Source organism: Haliaeetus leucocephalus, unplaced genomic scaffold (assembly GCF_000737465.1).
Source record: "Haliaeetus leucocephalus isolate CR32 unplaced genomic scaffold, Haliaeetus_leucocephalus-4.0 Scaffold944, whole genome shotgun sequence".
Taxonomy (NCBI): domain Eukaryota; kingdom Metazoa; phylum Chordata; class Aves; order Accipitriformes; family Accipitridae; genus Haliaeetus; species Haliaeetus leucocephalus.
In genome coordinates, this window is record NW_010973380.1 from 2,600,424 (window position 1) to 2,616,801 (window position 16,378).

Below are 16,378 nucleotides of genomic sequence, written 5' to 3' on the forward strand. Positions count from 1 at the left end.
TCTAGGAAGCTTTACAAGATGATAACAAGCATTACAAGAAGGCAGTGCCTGTTCTTGGAGTTGAAATGTCTTAGACTAGAGTTAAATAAGCAAAGCTAACTTAAAAACCTCATGTAATTAATTCTAACTCTAGTAATTTGATAAAGGAGAAGAATCTTTTTCATTTTTTTAACCTTTTGCGCTTTGGAAAAATAAGTATTTTATTTTCTAGCAAAAGAATTTAGGGAAATACTTAATATAAAGAGTAATCAAGTCATAAACTAAACAATGGATTTTTTTTTTCTTTTGCAGCTTGTATATGAGTTTTTCATACGATTTTTGGAAAGCCAAGAATTTCAGCCCAGCATTGCCAAAAAGTACATAGATCAGAAATTTGTATTGCAGGTAAGCTGATCTGTTTTCTTTAAGGCTTCATGTTGCTTTTAAAAAAATTTTTTTTAAAAGATTTTGTTTAGAATTTGAAAGCGTAACTTTATTTGCAACAGAAAAAGGCTAAACAAGCATATACAATGAACGTTTTCAATCTACGGAGGTAGGGGAAATATGTGTGTGTGTTTGTATGTCAGTCTCTGTTGCTGTAGATATATAAAATAGTTGGTTTGGCTCCAGTTTTGATACCTTAATCAAAATATTTGACTTACTGGTTATGAGAGGGAGCTGAAACAGTAACTGTTAAAAAATGAAAGGTTTACTATCAAGTAGTCTAAAAATGTTGCTATCTAGCAAGACTACTTAAATGCCAGTTTTAATGCGTCTTAATATTGTTAAAATATTTCTGTTGGAAGGGGAGAGTATTTCTTCCTTCTGTCTCTGCTGGAGAGCTGGCAACGGGGGCAGAAGTTCATTAACAAACCCATTCTCAGCACAGTACTGAAAACAGTGATGCTGTAGTGGTTGGGGAAGAAGTAAATCACAAGGTCATATGAAGTTTAAGCTCTAATAAAAGCATGGAAGAAGAATTGGCATCAACAATAAATAACATTGCAAAGAATGGGTAGCTTTATTTTTGTAGTTTGCATGCCATCATTATGGCTAAATGGAAGAGATGGCCTCTGTCAATCGATCAGCTGGTAACCAGGTATTTTACATGTATTGCATCTGTCTCCTTCTTGTGTACAAGCTCGGCTTCTTGTGTGCTTCACTTGAAACTACAGTAATTGGTCTCCTCTACTGAGGAATTGTCATCCAGGCCTTGACAGATGCCAGAACAGGTAGCTGAAGGAAGATATTTTCTGGGATAAGCCAGGAAACTCCACATATATGACTTTTGTCTTCAGCTTTCGGGAACAGACCTGTCTTGTGTTTTCTGTTCCCATCATGAATTTTTGTATAACCGCAAAGTCAGAACGAATTTTGTGTTTAATGCTGTCTATAGCTTGCTTTTGAAATCAGGGAAATTTAGAAAGATTCCTCCTTAGAAAAGGGAGTTTCCTTCCAGGCTGAGACTTGAATAAAAGCCAAATTAGAAGTGGCAGGAGATACTCAGCATTTTTGAAGACCTTTCTCTCACCCCTTTGTCATGGAGCTTTTATTTTTCCCTGTAGTGCTCAGGCAATAAAAGTAGTGCTTTTGCAGTCCTTGTATGTTATTTGTATGAAGAATACATGAAAAATGTAGCAAAGAGAGCAATTTCTATCCTTAAATTCAAAGATTCAAAGAAGGGACTTCAGTTTCTTTCTTAACGTCACAAGACCTTCTTCACTCTACAAAAGCAATGGGATATACTTGTATTTTTATTTTATCCATCTTCTAAATACAAGAGTATTTTTCATCTGGATCAAACTTCTGTGGTGGAGTTTCCTTTTTGTTCGTTTAAATATTGATTTGAACAAGGGGGTGCACCAATCTGATGATCCAGTACTTGGTGGAGATGTAAGACTATGGGGGGGGTGGGTGTGTGTGTAATCACTCTTGACAGGTTTTTCCAGACCGATTTTATTTTCTTTAGATACAGCAGGATTGCATTAGAAGGAATGCTTGTGTTCTAATTCAAAATCTAGAGGAAATAATTCCTAGATGCTCCTGTTATGTGCTGCTGAACTTGGTCATGACAGGCAGCATCCCGCTCACTTATGCACTTTCAAGTTGTTCAAACCTGTTACAGTTTGGCACAGGAGAATGGGTCTAAAAGAAGGTTTTTGGGGTTTTTTTTTTTTTTTAAACCCGTTAGTCTTTATTAAATCTACTAAATGAAAGAATGGTGTCTACTGAAAGAGGGAAATAGATTTTAAAACCTACGTATCTGAAAATGTATGATACGACAATTAAGAGTTCAAAACAATTCTAAGAATTCGTAAGTTCTTGCCACATGGGTTAGGCGATGTGTTTTTATATATTGCTATGCACAGTATGTCAATTTAAAATTCACATTTTTCCATAAAAAATTCTGTTGAGCCTAATATATACATGAAAGTAGATATATTTCCCTGTGTATAAGTGTTTGTGTTTAGCCTGTAAGAACTGGGGTGTCCTTCCACTTACTGCTGTATTATTTGTTGTGTGTCTAGAGTAACTCCTAAGAATCTGTGACTACAGATCATTTACATAGGAAACCAGTTTAAGACTTAAGAACATGAAACATGTTTGGTGTTTCATGACACTGACAACACAAGTGTGACAGTCTTTGAAATCAGCTTTCTGTCTAAATTAATTTGGTTTGTTTTTTTTTTTTAAATTTGAGGAACTTTAATGAAGTGTTTCTTGGCAGTAAGAATGCCATTATGAAAAAATGATACAGTTTTTTTAATGTGCATTTTTCGAGCTTTTTCTTGTTTGCTTGCTTTTTGCTTTTGGTTTTTGGAATATAGATGTGTTTCTGGCTTTCAGCTGTATGTTTTGATAAAATGCTCTACTTAACAGTGTAACTGTTCATTTCTAAAGCCTGCTTATATACAGTCTGAAATGGTTGGCAGTGGTTGCTAAGAGACATACTATTCAAATATATCCACAAGTGTCTGTGTTATGTAGGTTGCTATTTTGGAAAAATTATTTCCCTTTTCTATGTTTAGTGTCAGTATAGTCACATAAATTATGGAAGTCTTGCAGCTTATCCATAAAAATAAGACTTTAAATTGCTGAAACCTGATAACAAATTGGACATATCAAAATAATTGTCTCTCTCTAAAAAAAAAAAAAAAGACTGAGTCTTAGTTCAGCAATGTTTCCACAGAGGATCTGTATAAGAGAACTGGAAATATAAATACTTCGCTCCTAAAAGCAATCCAATAAGAAAATTAAAAACCTAAGTGTTTCCAGCTGTTTGCTGTCTTTGGGTGAAATTTGCTATTTGGGGAAGGATGAGGTGACTATTTATTTATTTAACTGTAGAACTAATTGAACAAAGCAATGTGTTTATAACCTCTGGAGGGCAGCTGACAAACCTCATCGTTTCCTCATGAAATTCCCACCATAGATTCTTACTGCAAGGAAAGGACAGTGGGATCTCATTACAAGCTACAGAAACATCCAAAACAATGAAGAATACATACATCATTCCTAAATCTGGATGTTAGAAAGCAAAATCCCAGATAGTTTAACAACTTTTAATCATGTTTTTCTGTCTTTTTTTCTTTTCCACCTCCTCAAAGTTGTGTAGCAGTTTAACAGAGATCAGGCAGTATACATACACTGACATACCTACTTATAATAGGTATTTATCTATTTATGAATCCAAGATAATTTTCTGACAGCATCTTCTGTATTTGTAAGACCTCTTTGGCAAACTCTTCATTTCTCTTGCAAGATGGGTACTGGTTAGCAGTTACTTTCTTTTTTCAAGCAAGAGGGATACTGTTTGCTTATGATTACTACTTTAAACTTCTCTGTTTTCTGTGCATTGGAGGTAGGTAGGGTTTTTTGGGTTTTGGTTTTTTTGTTGGTTGGTTTTGATTTTAAATAATGTTTACCTTCTAACTTATTCCAAATGGCTGCCAGAATAACAAAAGTTGTGGTGTCAAAAAAGATGAAAAAGAAGGGGTAAGAGGAAGCTCATACTTTTGTGGTGGAGGATTCAAGGGGAATAGAACAAAGATCTGCAGGTGATATTCCTCCTGCTCATTTCATGCCTTAATTATTAGAGGCAACTTCAGGTGTCAGTGTTTTGAGATATATTTTGGACAATACAAGATACTGGATGGTAGGGTTTTTTGACTGAGTAGCACATAATCATTTTGCTGTTTTAAAATCTTATTTAAGAGTTAATTAGTAAAGGTGGGTTTTCTTTTGTTGTTTTTTTGTTTTGGTTTGGTTTTGGTTTTTTTTTAAACTGGATATTGAAGTTGCCATTTTGTTCAACCTGAGGGTTAATTCCCCCTGATGCTTTGATTTGTGTCGTTTGTTGGAGATCCTGTAACAGCAGATCCAGTACTGGCATAGATTTCACTGTTGAGTCTTTCTACAGCATGAAGGCCATGCAATCACTAGGAAGGCTTAAGAGCTCATAATATAAATTACAAGGAATTAGAAAAAACGTGACCTTGACGCAATGTTGTAGGAACAAAATATTAAAGCAAATGAGGATCTTTTAGTTCTGCAGAATGAAGGAATGGTGGATGGTAAGAGGCAAACTGTCTTATTTTGTAGATATGACAGCACCTAAGAATATATATTATTTATTTTTGTGGAGAAGGAAGGCAGCATTTTGGAGCCAGTTAATCAAAAGTTTATTAGTTGTTTGAAGATTTCCAAAGTTTTGTTATGTCAGAAGTGGAAATTAATAAACTGAGTTTTGTGATGTTGTACTGGGATTACAACAGATTTTTTAATAATGTATTTCTACACCTTGGATAACATGGATATCACATTCTTACATGCATGTGCTTTCATGAATTTAACTTCTGTATAGAAGTCTGTGTCATACTTGTCAAATGTCTACTGTTTCAGTTCTCTTTTTCCTTTAAACACAGCTGTTGGAGCTGTTTGACAGCGAAGACCCTCGAGAACGAGACTACCTAAAAACAGTCTTGCACAGAATTTATGGCAAGTTTCTGGGTCTTAGAGCATTTATCCGAAAACAGATTAATAATATTTTTCTACGGTAAGTTGTGGAAGAAGGTACTTTTTGCTTATGAACATTTTAGGAAACTGATATATTACTTATATTTAACTTTTCTTTTTTTAGATTTGTTTATGAAACTGAACACTTCAATGGCGTAGCTGAACTGTTGGAAATTTTAGGAAGGTAAATGAGTCTTTACTTATTATCTATCTCAAACTTCCCTTCTGGACATGTCACAATAGTGTCGGATTCGGAAAAAGTATTACTATAAGCCCTGATTCTGAAAACAGATGTGCGCACATGCTCATCTTTAAGCCCATGTGCAAATCTCTGTCACATCTTTGCCAAGAGTATATAACTGGATACAAGTTACAGCCGAAAGTGTTGGATTGATTTTGTGTGTGTGTATGTGTGTGTTAAATTTTGCGTACTTCATCCTTACATGCTGCAGAAATTATTTTTTTGAGCACACTAACTGTGAATATTTTGAGTAAATCTAACTCTGGCAAGTTAATTACTCAAGAACACCTTGCTTATATGAATTTACAGACCACATAGACAAGGTCTTATCTGTTTGGCAACCGGTTTCTGCAGCTGTTTATATGATTATCCCTAAATCGGAGCTGAATTGCTACCTAGATATGTACTGCACTGCTAATATAAAGCACAACAAAAGTCAGCACCTGTTTACAAATGGCGTGAGCCTGCTATTTGTAAACAGGTGCTGACTGCTAAATTATTTTAATCTAGAAAGTGCTTGTTCAGACCTCAAGAACGTTTTCTGTGATGATAACACTAACAAATATTTTTCTTCTAATTTCTAGTATTATCAATGGTTTTGCTTTACCTCTGAAGGCAGAGCATAAACAGTTTCTGGTGAAGGTGCTGATCCCTTTGCATACTGTCAGGAGTTTATCACTCTTCCACGCACAGGTAGAAATTATAAAAATATTTTCTGCTCAGTTAGAATGATTTATTTTTTAAAAAAATTGCTTTGGAAATTTAATTGCATAGCACATAAAAGGTGGGGGTAAAGTTTTGAAATGTGGAAAAAGTGCAATAGATTTTTTAAAAAAATTAATTTAATGTGCTTTGTATGATAAATGTCTTGCTTCTGATTAGATAATTAAAAGTGTAACATAATATTTTGGGGGTTTTGTGTAGTAGTTAAACTCTCTGTTTAGGTTTTCTTCTCTGCTGCTTTCTCACTCTCACAAGTTTGCCTTTCCAATTCCCTCTCCCAAGAGAATGTTTGGGTTTCCTTAGTCTTGTGCTGTCAAGGCTTTTCTTCATCCTGGCAACTTTCTGAATACTAATACCCACATTTTTGCATAATCTTTAACATTCTCCCTCAAGATTTCTTAATACTGCATTTATGCTCTCATATATCTTTTTATACAGTAAGGTTTCATGACGTAATTTTTCCTCTGATAAGTGATACCTGTTGCCTTTCTCTCTGATTTTCAGATAGTGCAGTCTTTCTTATGCTGATAAAGCTATGGTTTCTAAATATGTTATTCCAGGTTTTAGCTGTGTTGGCTCATCTTGCAAGAGCTTTCATGATTTTGCCGATGTATAAAATGTGTAAAAAGATGCAGTTTCAGAGAGTAACAGAAGCTTCAAAACATTGGTTGTATGACTGTATTTAGAATTCCACGTTGCTCTGATTTTTGTTATATATGCTACTTCATCACCCTAATTTTTTTGTAATGTGTTCTGTTGTTTCTTATGAACTGAACTTTGAGTGGATTTGCACAGTGCAAACTGTGCATCTCAGTTCAAAATTGGATGCAATTTAAGAAAGCTCTATAGCATCTTGCCTTGAGTCTCTCTCTTTTAAAAAAATTGTTTCTTTGTGGTTTCTTTATAGAAATGTTCTAACTTCATTTTCTTAAATCTTTACTGCTTCACAGCTGGCGTATTGCATAGTACAGTTTCTGGAGAAAGACCCTTCACTCACAGAACCGGTAAATATTTCTTTCATACTTTTTCTTTTTTTTGCATCATAACTGGCTTTCCCTGTTGAGAGAAAAGTAAAAAAATAAACTTTTTTTTCCTTCTAATTTAGGTCATTAGAGGTTTAATGAAATTCTGGCCAAAAACCTGCAGTCAGAAAGAGGTAAGTGTTACTAGTAGATAGCTGGTAATAACAAAACATAAGAGTTATTTTGTTCTACAATATAATAGGCAAGGAATCTTTAGATATTTCCAGGTAGGTAGCACATGCTGTGGTGGAACTTGGTATTAATTCTTGTAGGTGATTTTCCATATTTGAATTCTGTTTTCTTGGACGGTTTTGATTATGAAGATAAAAGCTTGATAACCATGGTTTCTATTCACAAAATAAGCACTGGTTCTTCTGCAGAGATTTTCTTTTTGTTTTAGAAAGGAGAAAATAAACATTGTTTAGGACAGATTGGAAAACACTGTTAGATTTGGAGTTGTTTATGTGTGAGGATAGTATTTTTCCAGGGAAGATGAAAGATATTTTATTGTCTGGTGTTTACCTACTAAACAGGTAAAAGAAGCAGTTAGACCTTTGCATTTTTATTTCAAATTCTTGATGCAAATCTGAGTTTCCCTAATGAGATTTTGTGACACAGCAAAACCATTACTTTGAATATTACTTCAAAAAATGAGGTAAAATCAAGAGACTCTCCATAGTTAACAAAGTTTAAGGCTTGGCCAAATCCTTTGTCTGTATGAGGCCAGGTTTTCAGCACGGATATACTGGTGCAGTTCTGAATTTTGTTGTAAAGGACTACTTTAAATACAGCATTTGCACACACTTGTCCTCCTTCTTTTAAGAGACTGAATCCAGAAGCTGCTACAGGTAGAACATTTTTTGAGAGAGGGTCTTGCAGAGCTAGTGAGGCTTCCATTTCGCCCTGAAGTAGAATTTGAGGGTTACCAGTATTTTGCTGATCAAGATGATTCAGAGGTTTTATATTCAATGCTTCCTTCTTTGTCTTTAGGTCATGTTCCTAGGAGAGCTGGAGGAAATCTTGGATGTAATCGAACCATCACAATTTGTTAAAATCCAGGAACCCTTGTTTAAACAAATTGCCAAGTGTGTCTCTAGCCCTCATTTTCAGGTCAGTGGTAGAGGTTATTGTTTGTATAGGAATGTACAGTCTCAATTTCAAACATAACACCCCCCAAATGTAAATATTATTTTACGTTATGTGGTTTTAAATACTTGTCTTCTGGATTTCTACGGAAGAGGGTATGTTGCAGTGGAAGTTTAGTTCTGAGCTCCATGAATAACTTGTTAGACATATCCGGGGTTTCAGCACAGAAGTTGCTGCTCTGAGCCACCTAAGGCCTTAAACTGTATCCAAGCAGACTTTGAGCCCTTCTGACTGTAGGTGACGGGTACTTACCATATGGCCTTCAGATTGACAGACCATATAGGATGTATTTGCTCCCGTTTTTAGCGTGGTGGTGTGCAGCATTCATGTTTTCCTACTTCCTTCTGTAAGCAGATGTCTGGTCAGAGGTGATAGAACCCATAGTCTGTTTTCTTCACATTGCATAATGGGAAGAAAGGAAGTGAATAGGATTTAAATTGAATCATATATGAAGAGGAGAAAGGATTCGTGGCCTGTTGTGTCTCAATATTAAGCTAGCTATTGTGGCACAAAGGCAGATGTGACTGTTTTCAGCTCTTCCTTGGACTACATTTGTTTCCAGCATAATTTAGATCAGTGTTTTCCCTCCTACCACCCCCCCAGCTCCTCCCCAAGGTGATTATTATCATTGGTACCTTCCCCACACTTATGATCTCTCCCCCTTATTCAGCTCAGCTACTGGGCCTTTTCCTGTCTCCTTCCTCCAGTATCCCAGTACTGCTCTCTCCCTTCTGACTGCAGTCGCAGGATTGAGGGAAAGGGGTGATGGGAAGTCTGTCTGCTCTCCCTTCCCCTGCACAGCTGCAGCATTAATGCAGTGTCTGCACCTGGTCTTCAGCGAGTAACAACATACCACTCGGGGAAAGAGAGAGTGGATGCTGTGGGATCTGAATTATAGCATAAAAACTTAATGCCATTAAGGCATGTTATGCTGCTGATTAGAGTTTTAATTTCAAAGGTAATGATTCCTGTTAATTCATCTTTGTGAAATTTCTCTGTGATTTGTTTTTCCTTCAGAAGATTACAAAATTATAGGTATCTGAATTCCTGTTAATATTTTATTCCTTTGACTCAAAGGTGGCCGAAAGAGCACTGTATTATTGGAATAACGAATACATCATGAGTTTGATAGAGGAGAATTCAAATGTTATACTTCCCATCATGTTTTCCAGCCTTTATAGGATTTCTAAAGAACACTGGAATCCGTAAGTTCTTACCATTACACTTGATCTTACCTTTTGACATATCACTGATAAACTTAGGGAATGTCTGCTGAAGAACACCTGAACAAACGGGAGAGATCCAAATTCAAAGCTGCCATGAGCAGGTGCAACTCTGTTAATGCCAATATATATTAGTCTGTACTTGAGCTTGTCTCAAAATGTTTTTAATTATCTGGTATGTGTACAAAAATCAGTACTTTATGGGATAAAAATAGATCTCACGAGTTGGAAAAAAGAGAAATTAGATGTTACATTGTTATTGAAGAAAAAGTGTTGCTCATCAAGCATTTCTCCTACACACCTACACAGTTTTTTATGAACTCATTAACGTCTTAAGCCTGATCACAAATTGTCTAGAAGAATATTGCTTGGCACTAATAAATCTTTGTGGCTGTATCATGGATGATACTGATACCTCTGGCAGACCTCTGGTACTAGCGTTTTTCTAAACATCTAAGAAGCATATAGACATCCGTATATTCTTAGCTTGAGCTGGTTTTTCTAAGTTGAAATAAATACAGCTGTTCCTGTATTATGCACAGTAATAGAGTAATTGCTTCATAGAGATATCATGTTAATTTGGAATTTTTATTTCTAAACTGAATAACCTAGTAGAAAGTGTTTTAATGGAAGATACTGTTACAGTTAGATGCCATGTATTCTACACTTTAGTTGAAAAGTTTTTTTAAGTCAAAGTGGTTACCATTTTAGTAAACCGAACATTTTTAATGATCTGTGCTACATTCAGGTCCCAGTTGCTTTAAGACCCTACTGTAAAGTATTTCTAAAATATTTCCTCTTTTAAAACACTAGTCTTTTTGTTCTGTGTTTAGCCAAACCTCAACTTTGTGTGCTTTCATGACAAATCTAATGCTACTGGAAAGCTTTTGTAATTAACGCTCATCACAAAAAGACACTTTCCATGGTGTAGTACCACATCACTAGTCTCCAACCTGCCCGTGCTCCTGCCCAGCCTTTTATACTATGCACTGGGATGCTTCTGGTAATGAGAGTATTCCAGTATCCCAGTTCTCAGAGTTCTCATACCCACAGGAATGTTGTACCTTTGACACACAAGCCAGGTTAAGATACATGTAAAACAAAGAAGGTATTTAAAGAATTTTTATATTCATAAGAACGTTTTTAAATGCAGGCAACAAAAATGAAAGTTTTATTGAAAGAGGTGAATGATAGATGGGGGGAGCGTGGGAAATGGTGCATAGTTTGTTTGCTATGTAGGTTTGCTCCAAAGGTTCCTGGCACCTGTAATTTTGATACACTGCCTCCTGGCTGAAGAGCTGTTTCTTAAGCAACCCCATGTCTGTATATGACAACCATTGTAGTGGATCAGGAACTGGGATCTCTTTGATAGATAATCTATTCCAAATTATTTGAAAATTTTTTAGATTTGTTTCTTTCCTTTCTCCCTTTTCAGTTGCTTTGTTGTTTCTTTACCTTCAACTCTGCCACAAAGGAATTTTGACCTCTAGATAATCAGACTGTTGGCAGACCCATCTTACTTGGGAAATTCTAGTATATTTTAGGTTAGTTATCCAGTCAGATGATATAAAAGAGTAAACTCACTCTACGTTTTTTGAGCCTTTGTGGGACAGAATGCCTTTGAAGCCTTTTTGAAATAATTATTGTTATACACAATTTTTTCCTGTATGAACAGATCATGCCTGTCATGTTTTACACAGTTAAGCAACTTGAATTCAAATAAGCAGTGGTGTATTGGTTCTTGCGTAAGGTCAGGAATAGGAATAAGCAAAGTAGGCAGACGTTTATAGAGATATGTCTACAGATACTATATATATTTTATACATATATATTTTATATATATATATACACACACACACGCACACAGAGTTTTACACAGATACTGCAGCACTTATCTGAAGGACTTGTGGGTTTTTTAAGAGTTTTTTGCTGTACCAAAATGAAAATGAATGTGAAATGTATGAGTACAAGGAAATCACTCTTGAAATACAGCCTTGTCTTTTGCATAGATGCACTGAATATTCAGCTTCATAGAAAAATCATAAGGAAATATGAATCACTCCCATTTCATGTTTGAATTCTATTCCTTCTGCCAGCACTGATGATTTGAATCCCTGGAGTTGCATTCAAAATTGCACTACAGCATGAGGGAAGAGTCTGTAGTTACATGTAATAGCTTTCTGTTGTTACCTTTTACCCTAGAGTTTTGGTTTGCTCCATTTAAGTAGTCAGTAGAGACGTGAAAGCTATTCTCACCTTTAAATATGTTAATCAAAAGTAGTTTCACTGAAATCAAAGAATTTACATTATCATACTTGCAAGAGCAGAATTGGTTGCAGAAGTGCTGGTAAGAGAAGACACTTTTATTTCATGTTTGATTTCACTTGAAACTAATAGATTCCTTTCTTTTTTCTTTTTAAATGTTTCACAGGGCTATTGTGGCTTTAGTCTACAATGTGTTGAAGGCATTTATGGAAATGAACAGCACCATGTTTGATGAGCTGACAGCCACTTACAAGTCAGATCGTCAGCGGTAACTTTTTAAAGCTTTTTTTGTCAGCGTGTATAAGGCCTGCTGTTTAGTTTTTCCCTTACACTCAGGTGCAATTGTGTAGTCTCACACATAATAGATATAATGCCTTATTTTCCCCCCTGCAAGATGTAAGCTAGTATCATGTACAGGTTGTTCTTTACTCCTTATGAAATACAGTATCCATTGCATTGCTTGGGAATCTGCATTCCTCATGGAATTCCTTTTGATGCCATATTCCAAAAGACTTAAATGTATCAAGATATTTAATAATAAAAGAAAAACAAGGGTTTAAAGATAACACTTTGCTTACAGACTTCAAAAAAGTCTCACTGAAGTTTGGGAAGAGACGTGAGGGAAAACCCTAAGATTTGATTTTCTAAACTACTGTTCTTAGGTTAGATGTGGTCTTAAAGCAAAGAGGCATCTCTCAATCCTTTTATTTCTTATTCAGTAGCTGAGTGTTTTAGCATGCAGGATCCTTAGATACACCGTTCATACAATCATTCGTTCCACCCTAGTAAAATGCTTTTTGTCTTTTCTCCTATTTTCCTTAATCTTTGTTTTCCAATTATAGTGCAGCATCTTTTCTCAAAAGTTTCAGCTTATCCAAAGCATCAGGTGAAAAAAATGAGGAAACTTCAGGAACTCTGAACAGTTTGAAACTTCGTTTAAGTTATACCTTTTCTGTGACTCAGGGTTCCCCCCAAGCAAACCAAAGGGTACTGTATGACATCAGACCTTGTTAGGTTAGTATAGTCTCTAAAGGCTCCTGGGGACCATACTTTTTGAATTGTGTGACTGGAGCCACACTGTCCTTTTGTTCCACTTCACTGTTGTAAAAATACAAAGTTTTATACACAAAAAATCTGCAACTGAAAGGTTAGTTCATTAATACAGCATTTTACTTTTAAAGACTTAGATCTATAATTGAGCTAAGATTTTAGATGAATTCTGGGTAGGTGTTGATAAATAAGGCTCAATCTGCTAGGGCAGCTGAGACAACACTGCCTGGTTTTCTAGCAGGAAAGGCAGAGAATCTTAGGGCTGGTCATCTAATCCATTTACTAAGGGACCTCAAGTGACTTAAATCAATTTGCAATTGCACTTTGCCCCTTAAGATGAGGCACTCTGCTCTTAACAGGACCACACAGTGTAGTAGTATGTCCCGTGTCTGGATCATGTGTAAGGTTTATTGACTGAACTGCACAAATAATTTTTCTTAAACCTACTAGACGTTGTATCTCCTGTCAAGGCTGGTGCTAACCATTTCACCATTTTTATTTACTACTTATCATTTTAAAACATTTAAATACCTGAATGTATAAACTGGGATATTTACCTTAATGTTTACAGAAAATCTTTAGTATCTTAATAGAACCTCTTTTCAAAAGGGTAGCTTTGATATCACTTAAAGCTTGAGGAGAAATATGCTCAATATTAATGACTACGATAGGTCAAATAGGTAAGTTGGATGAGGTGATCATCCACTAACAGTCTTTTAGGTAGGCAGGCATATATTTCAAAATGATTAGAAGAGAAATACCTGGTAAGTAGCCTGAAAATATTAGGCTATTTCACTTATTCTTATATTTAATTTTAAATCTTTCAAGTGACAGTAAGGTCCTTTTTTTAAACCTGTTCTTCAAGGGTTTATGTGAAAGTTGTTTGTATTCTTTTGTATGTTTAAAATACTCTTGGGAAATTAAAATTTCAAATAAGTGAGCCAGATGTTGGTACTTTGACCAAATCAAGATGTGTAGGAATGTTTCTAATCTGCTGAAATATTTTTCAAGAATTCTCTATTGTGACTGGCAGGGAATCTGTATCTCTATAACTGTTAGATTTCCATCTCATCTGAACCTACAAGGTGATGTAATAGAAATTGAAAGCATTGTGTACTTTGCAGTATCAAGGAGATTTATTCAAAGTAAGCTATGGCAGAGGCAGGAAATTTAGAAAGCAAATAATGCAGGTAAAGTAAATGTTAGGTTAGCTTTTAATTTTATCAAATCAGCTGTTAAAGTCTGTTGTTAAAGCAAATGCTACATAGCTTTTGTAGGAATTTGGTAAGGAAAAAGAGTGAATCACTGAACAAAAGGCATGTCTTGTAGCTTGTACTTTCTCTTGGCTAGTACCTAAGCCATATTAAAGCCACCAGTCAATCTAAGTAAGAACAGTGATTCTAAAAGAATAAAGGAATGCTTGTTCTAGAAAGTGGCTGTTATTTATAAGATTAAAAAATACCTTGCTTAAATAAATAAACTTGAAAATAATTAAATGCAAGTTATTCCTGCAATGTTAATTTTTATCATCATTGTATATTTGTTCCATAATAAGTCCCCTGCATTTTTTTTCTGCTGCATTACAAATTAGTGTCTATGAACACTGTCGCTTTGTTCAGCTTATGTTTTATGTTCTTTTCATACTGCTTTGTTTAGTGATACTTATGTAGGTAAGGAAAAGCAAAAAAAAAAAGAAATTATTTTTAAAAATGAGATATATGTTAGGAAAATGGCAGTTGTGTTCAACAAAATTAGTCCTGGTAATTAATGTCAACTATATATATTTATTTAACATAAATATTCTACAGTCTTCTCTCCTGCTAACTCTTTGTTTTATTTCATCTGTCAGTGAGAAGAAGAAAGAGAAAGAGCGTGAAGAACTGTGGAAAAAACTGGAGGATTTGGAATTAAAGAGAGGTCTTAGACGTGATGGAATAATTCCAACTTAACAAAAAAACAAAACAGCATTATTAACCTGTGGAGTCACACATTTATGTAGTAGAAGATGGAGCAACAGTTTTCTGTATTGTGCAACTTTACAGTAGATTTCACATTTGTTTCATTATTACAACAGCACTGTATATACCTGTCTCTAAGTAAAGGAAAAAAATAAGGACTTTAATCCAAAGTTTGGACAGCAGATGGACTTCTCAGAACTTTGCAAACATAATCATTGTTTTAACCCTTCTTTAAAACCAGTCTTCAAAGATCTGTTGATGAAAATTGCGATGTCAAATTCCATTGTCAAGACCTGTTCCTTATTTATCGTTAGCAGAGAGTATAATACAACTTTCAAATGTGAACAATCTTAAAATTTAGCTTGTCTTTCTGCTAAACTGTTAAGTGTATTTATAGTAAAAGAGAAAAAAGACTGTCATTTCCTTATGAGTTTGTGTAACATCCTCCTTCTCTGGATAACTTTACTGTAATTTGACTTTTTTTCCTTTTGCACATCTTCATAAGTTGAATGTCCATTCAGATCAGGGCCATGAAAAACATAGGTCCTGAATAAAAGTTTTGTTTACTGGTGTGAGCATTTTTTTAGTACCAGGCTGTCTCTGGTGCTTCCTTAATTTGAACATTAGGAGTTAAAAAACAAGTAGGTGATAAACATAGTAGGAAAGGGAGCTGTGGATTCATGCACCTATTTATTGCAAATCCAAATTAGTGTCCGCAATCCTTTAAAAATGGGCAGTGGTAACACCCTGGACTTCAGTACCTAACCAGTATTAGTGATATGACATTGGACACACATACTGGAGTGGTTTTAGAAATACTAATTGCTAAATTATTACAGTATGTTTTTATTGGACCATTTTGAAAGAATAAAGACAAACGCTAAACAGTGCAAGCATAAAATTGCTCTCCAGTGGTCATGGATCTAATTGGAAATTGAGTTGAGATAGCAGTTTGGACTGTTTGGAGTTGTTGCCTTACTTTTTAATATGTATTTATAAAGTGTTCCAGCAAAAGAGGATGTAGCCTCTAAGAAACATACTATAGTGTTTTTGTGGTTCTAGTACTATTACTCATCACAGTACCAGCCCTATGGTCTTAGCTGGAAAGGATTCTGGATAATATACTTCTGCATTCTCATCTGGATGCTCATTCCTAACTACTGTATTTGTTACCAAAAGTGGTTCTACAAATGCTACTGAAAAAATTCTGGAAATCCTAATGTTCTGAGTATTAATAATAAAGTTTAAAATGCTTTTATATCAAAGGTGCATTGTGACCAAATTGTTTAAAACAAAAGAAAAAAAATATACAAAAACAAAGGAGAGGGCTGTATTATAAGTATACATTATTGGCTATCTGCTTTGTATTTGAAAGTGGAATCTTACATCTTTGGTAGGTAAAATGCTGATAAGACTTATGTACAGTATATATTTAGCTAATGCAGTTGCATTATTATATACCGAAAGGTATGTGTTTCAGGATTTTTCTCCAGGATGCTTTTGAACTGTTATAGACATATGACAACAGTGAATTGATAATCCTAAACCATCAATCCAGCAGTATTTACAGTATAAAACTGAATTGGTGTTCATGAGTCTTTGTGATAGTTGCAAACATGAATTTATGACCTGTTGCCATTGATAGAAATAACAGTATAAATACAAGCTTGTATATTTTTCTTCCTACCATTTAAATATGCAGTAGGATTTGAAGTTTTCTTGTTTTCAGGCATGGAAAAGAGGTAAAAAGGAATT

At 34.9% G+C, this 16,378-nt stretch overlaps 1 protein-coding gene across 3 annotated transcripts in view; it reads left to right on the forward strand.

Annotated features, from left to right (window-relative positions):
• Positions 1-15,888, forward strand: part of PPP2R5E (protein phosphatase 2, regulatory subunit B', epsilon isoform) — a 71,019-nt gene extending 55,131 nt beyond the window's left edge. Inside the window, exons 4-13 of one of the 3 annotated variants that reach the window (XM_010584148.1) lie at positions 292-384; positions 4,905-5,035; positions 5,120-5,179; positions 5,821-5,929; positions 6,910-6,963; positions 7,065-7,115; positions 7,972-8,091; positions 9,205-9,332; positions 11,782-11,883; positions 14,515-15,888. In XM_010584148.1, the coding sequence (XP_010582450.1) occupies positions 292-384; positions 4,905-5,035; positions 5,120-5,179; positions 5,821-5,929; positions 6,910-6,963; positions 7,065-7,115; positions 7,972-8,091; positions 9,205-9,332; positions 11,782-11,883; positions 14,515-14,614 (948 nt within the window). In that variant the 3' untranslated portion in view covers positions 14,615-15,888. The remainder of the gene's footprint in view (positions 1-291; positions 385-4,904; positions 5,036-5,119; positions 5,180-5,820; positions 5,930-6,909; positions 6,964-7,064; positions 7,116-7,971; positions 8,092-9,204; positions 9,333-11,781; positions 11,884-14,514) is intronic. The other 2 variants (XM_010584149.1, XM_010584150.1) reach the window with 2 other exon arrangements.
• The last annotated feature ends 490 nt before the right edge of the window (positions 15,889-16,378 follow it).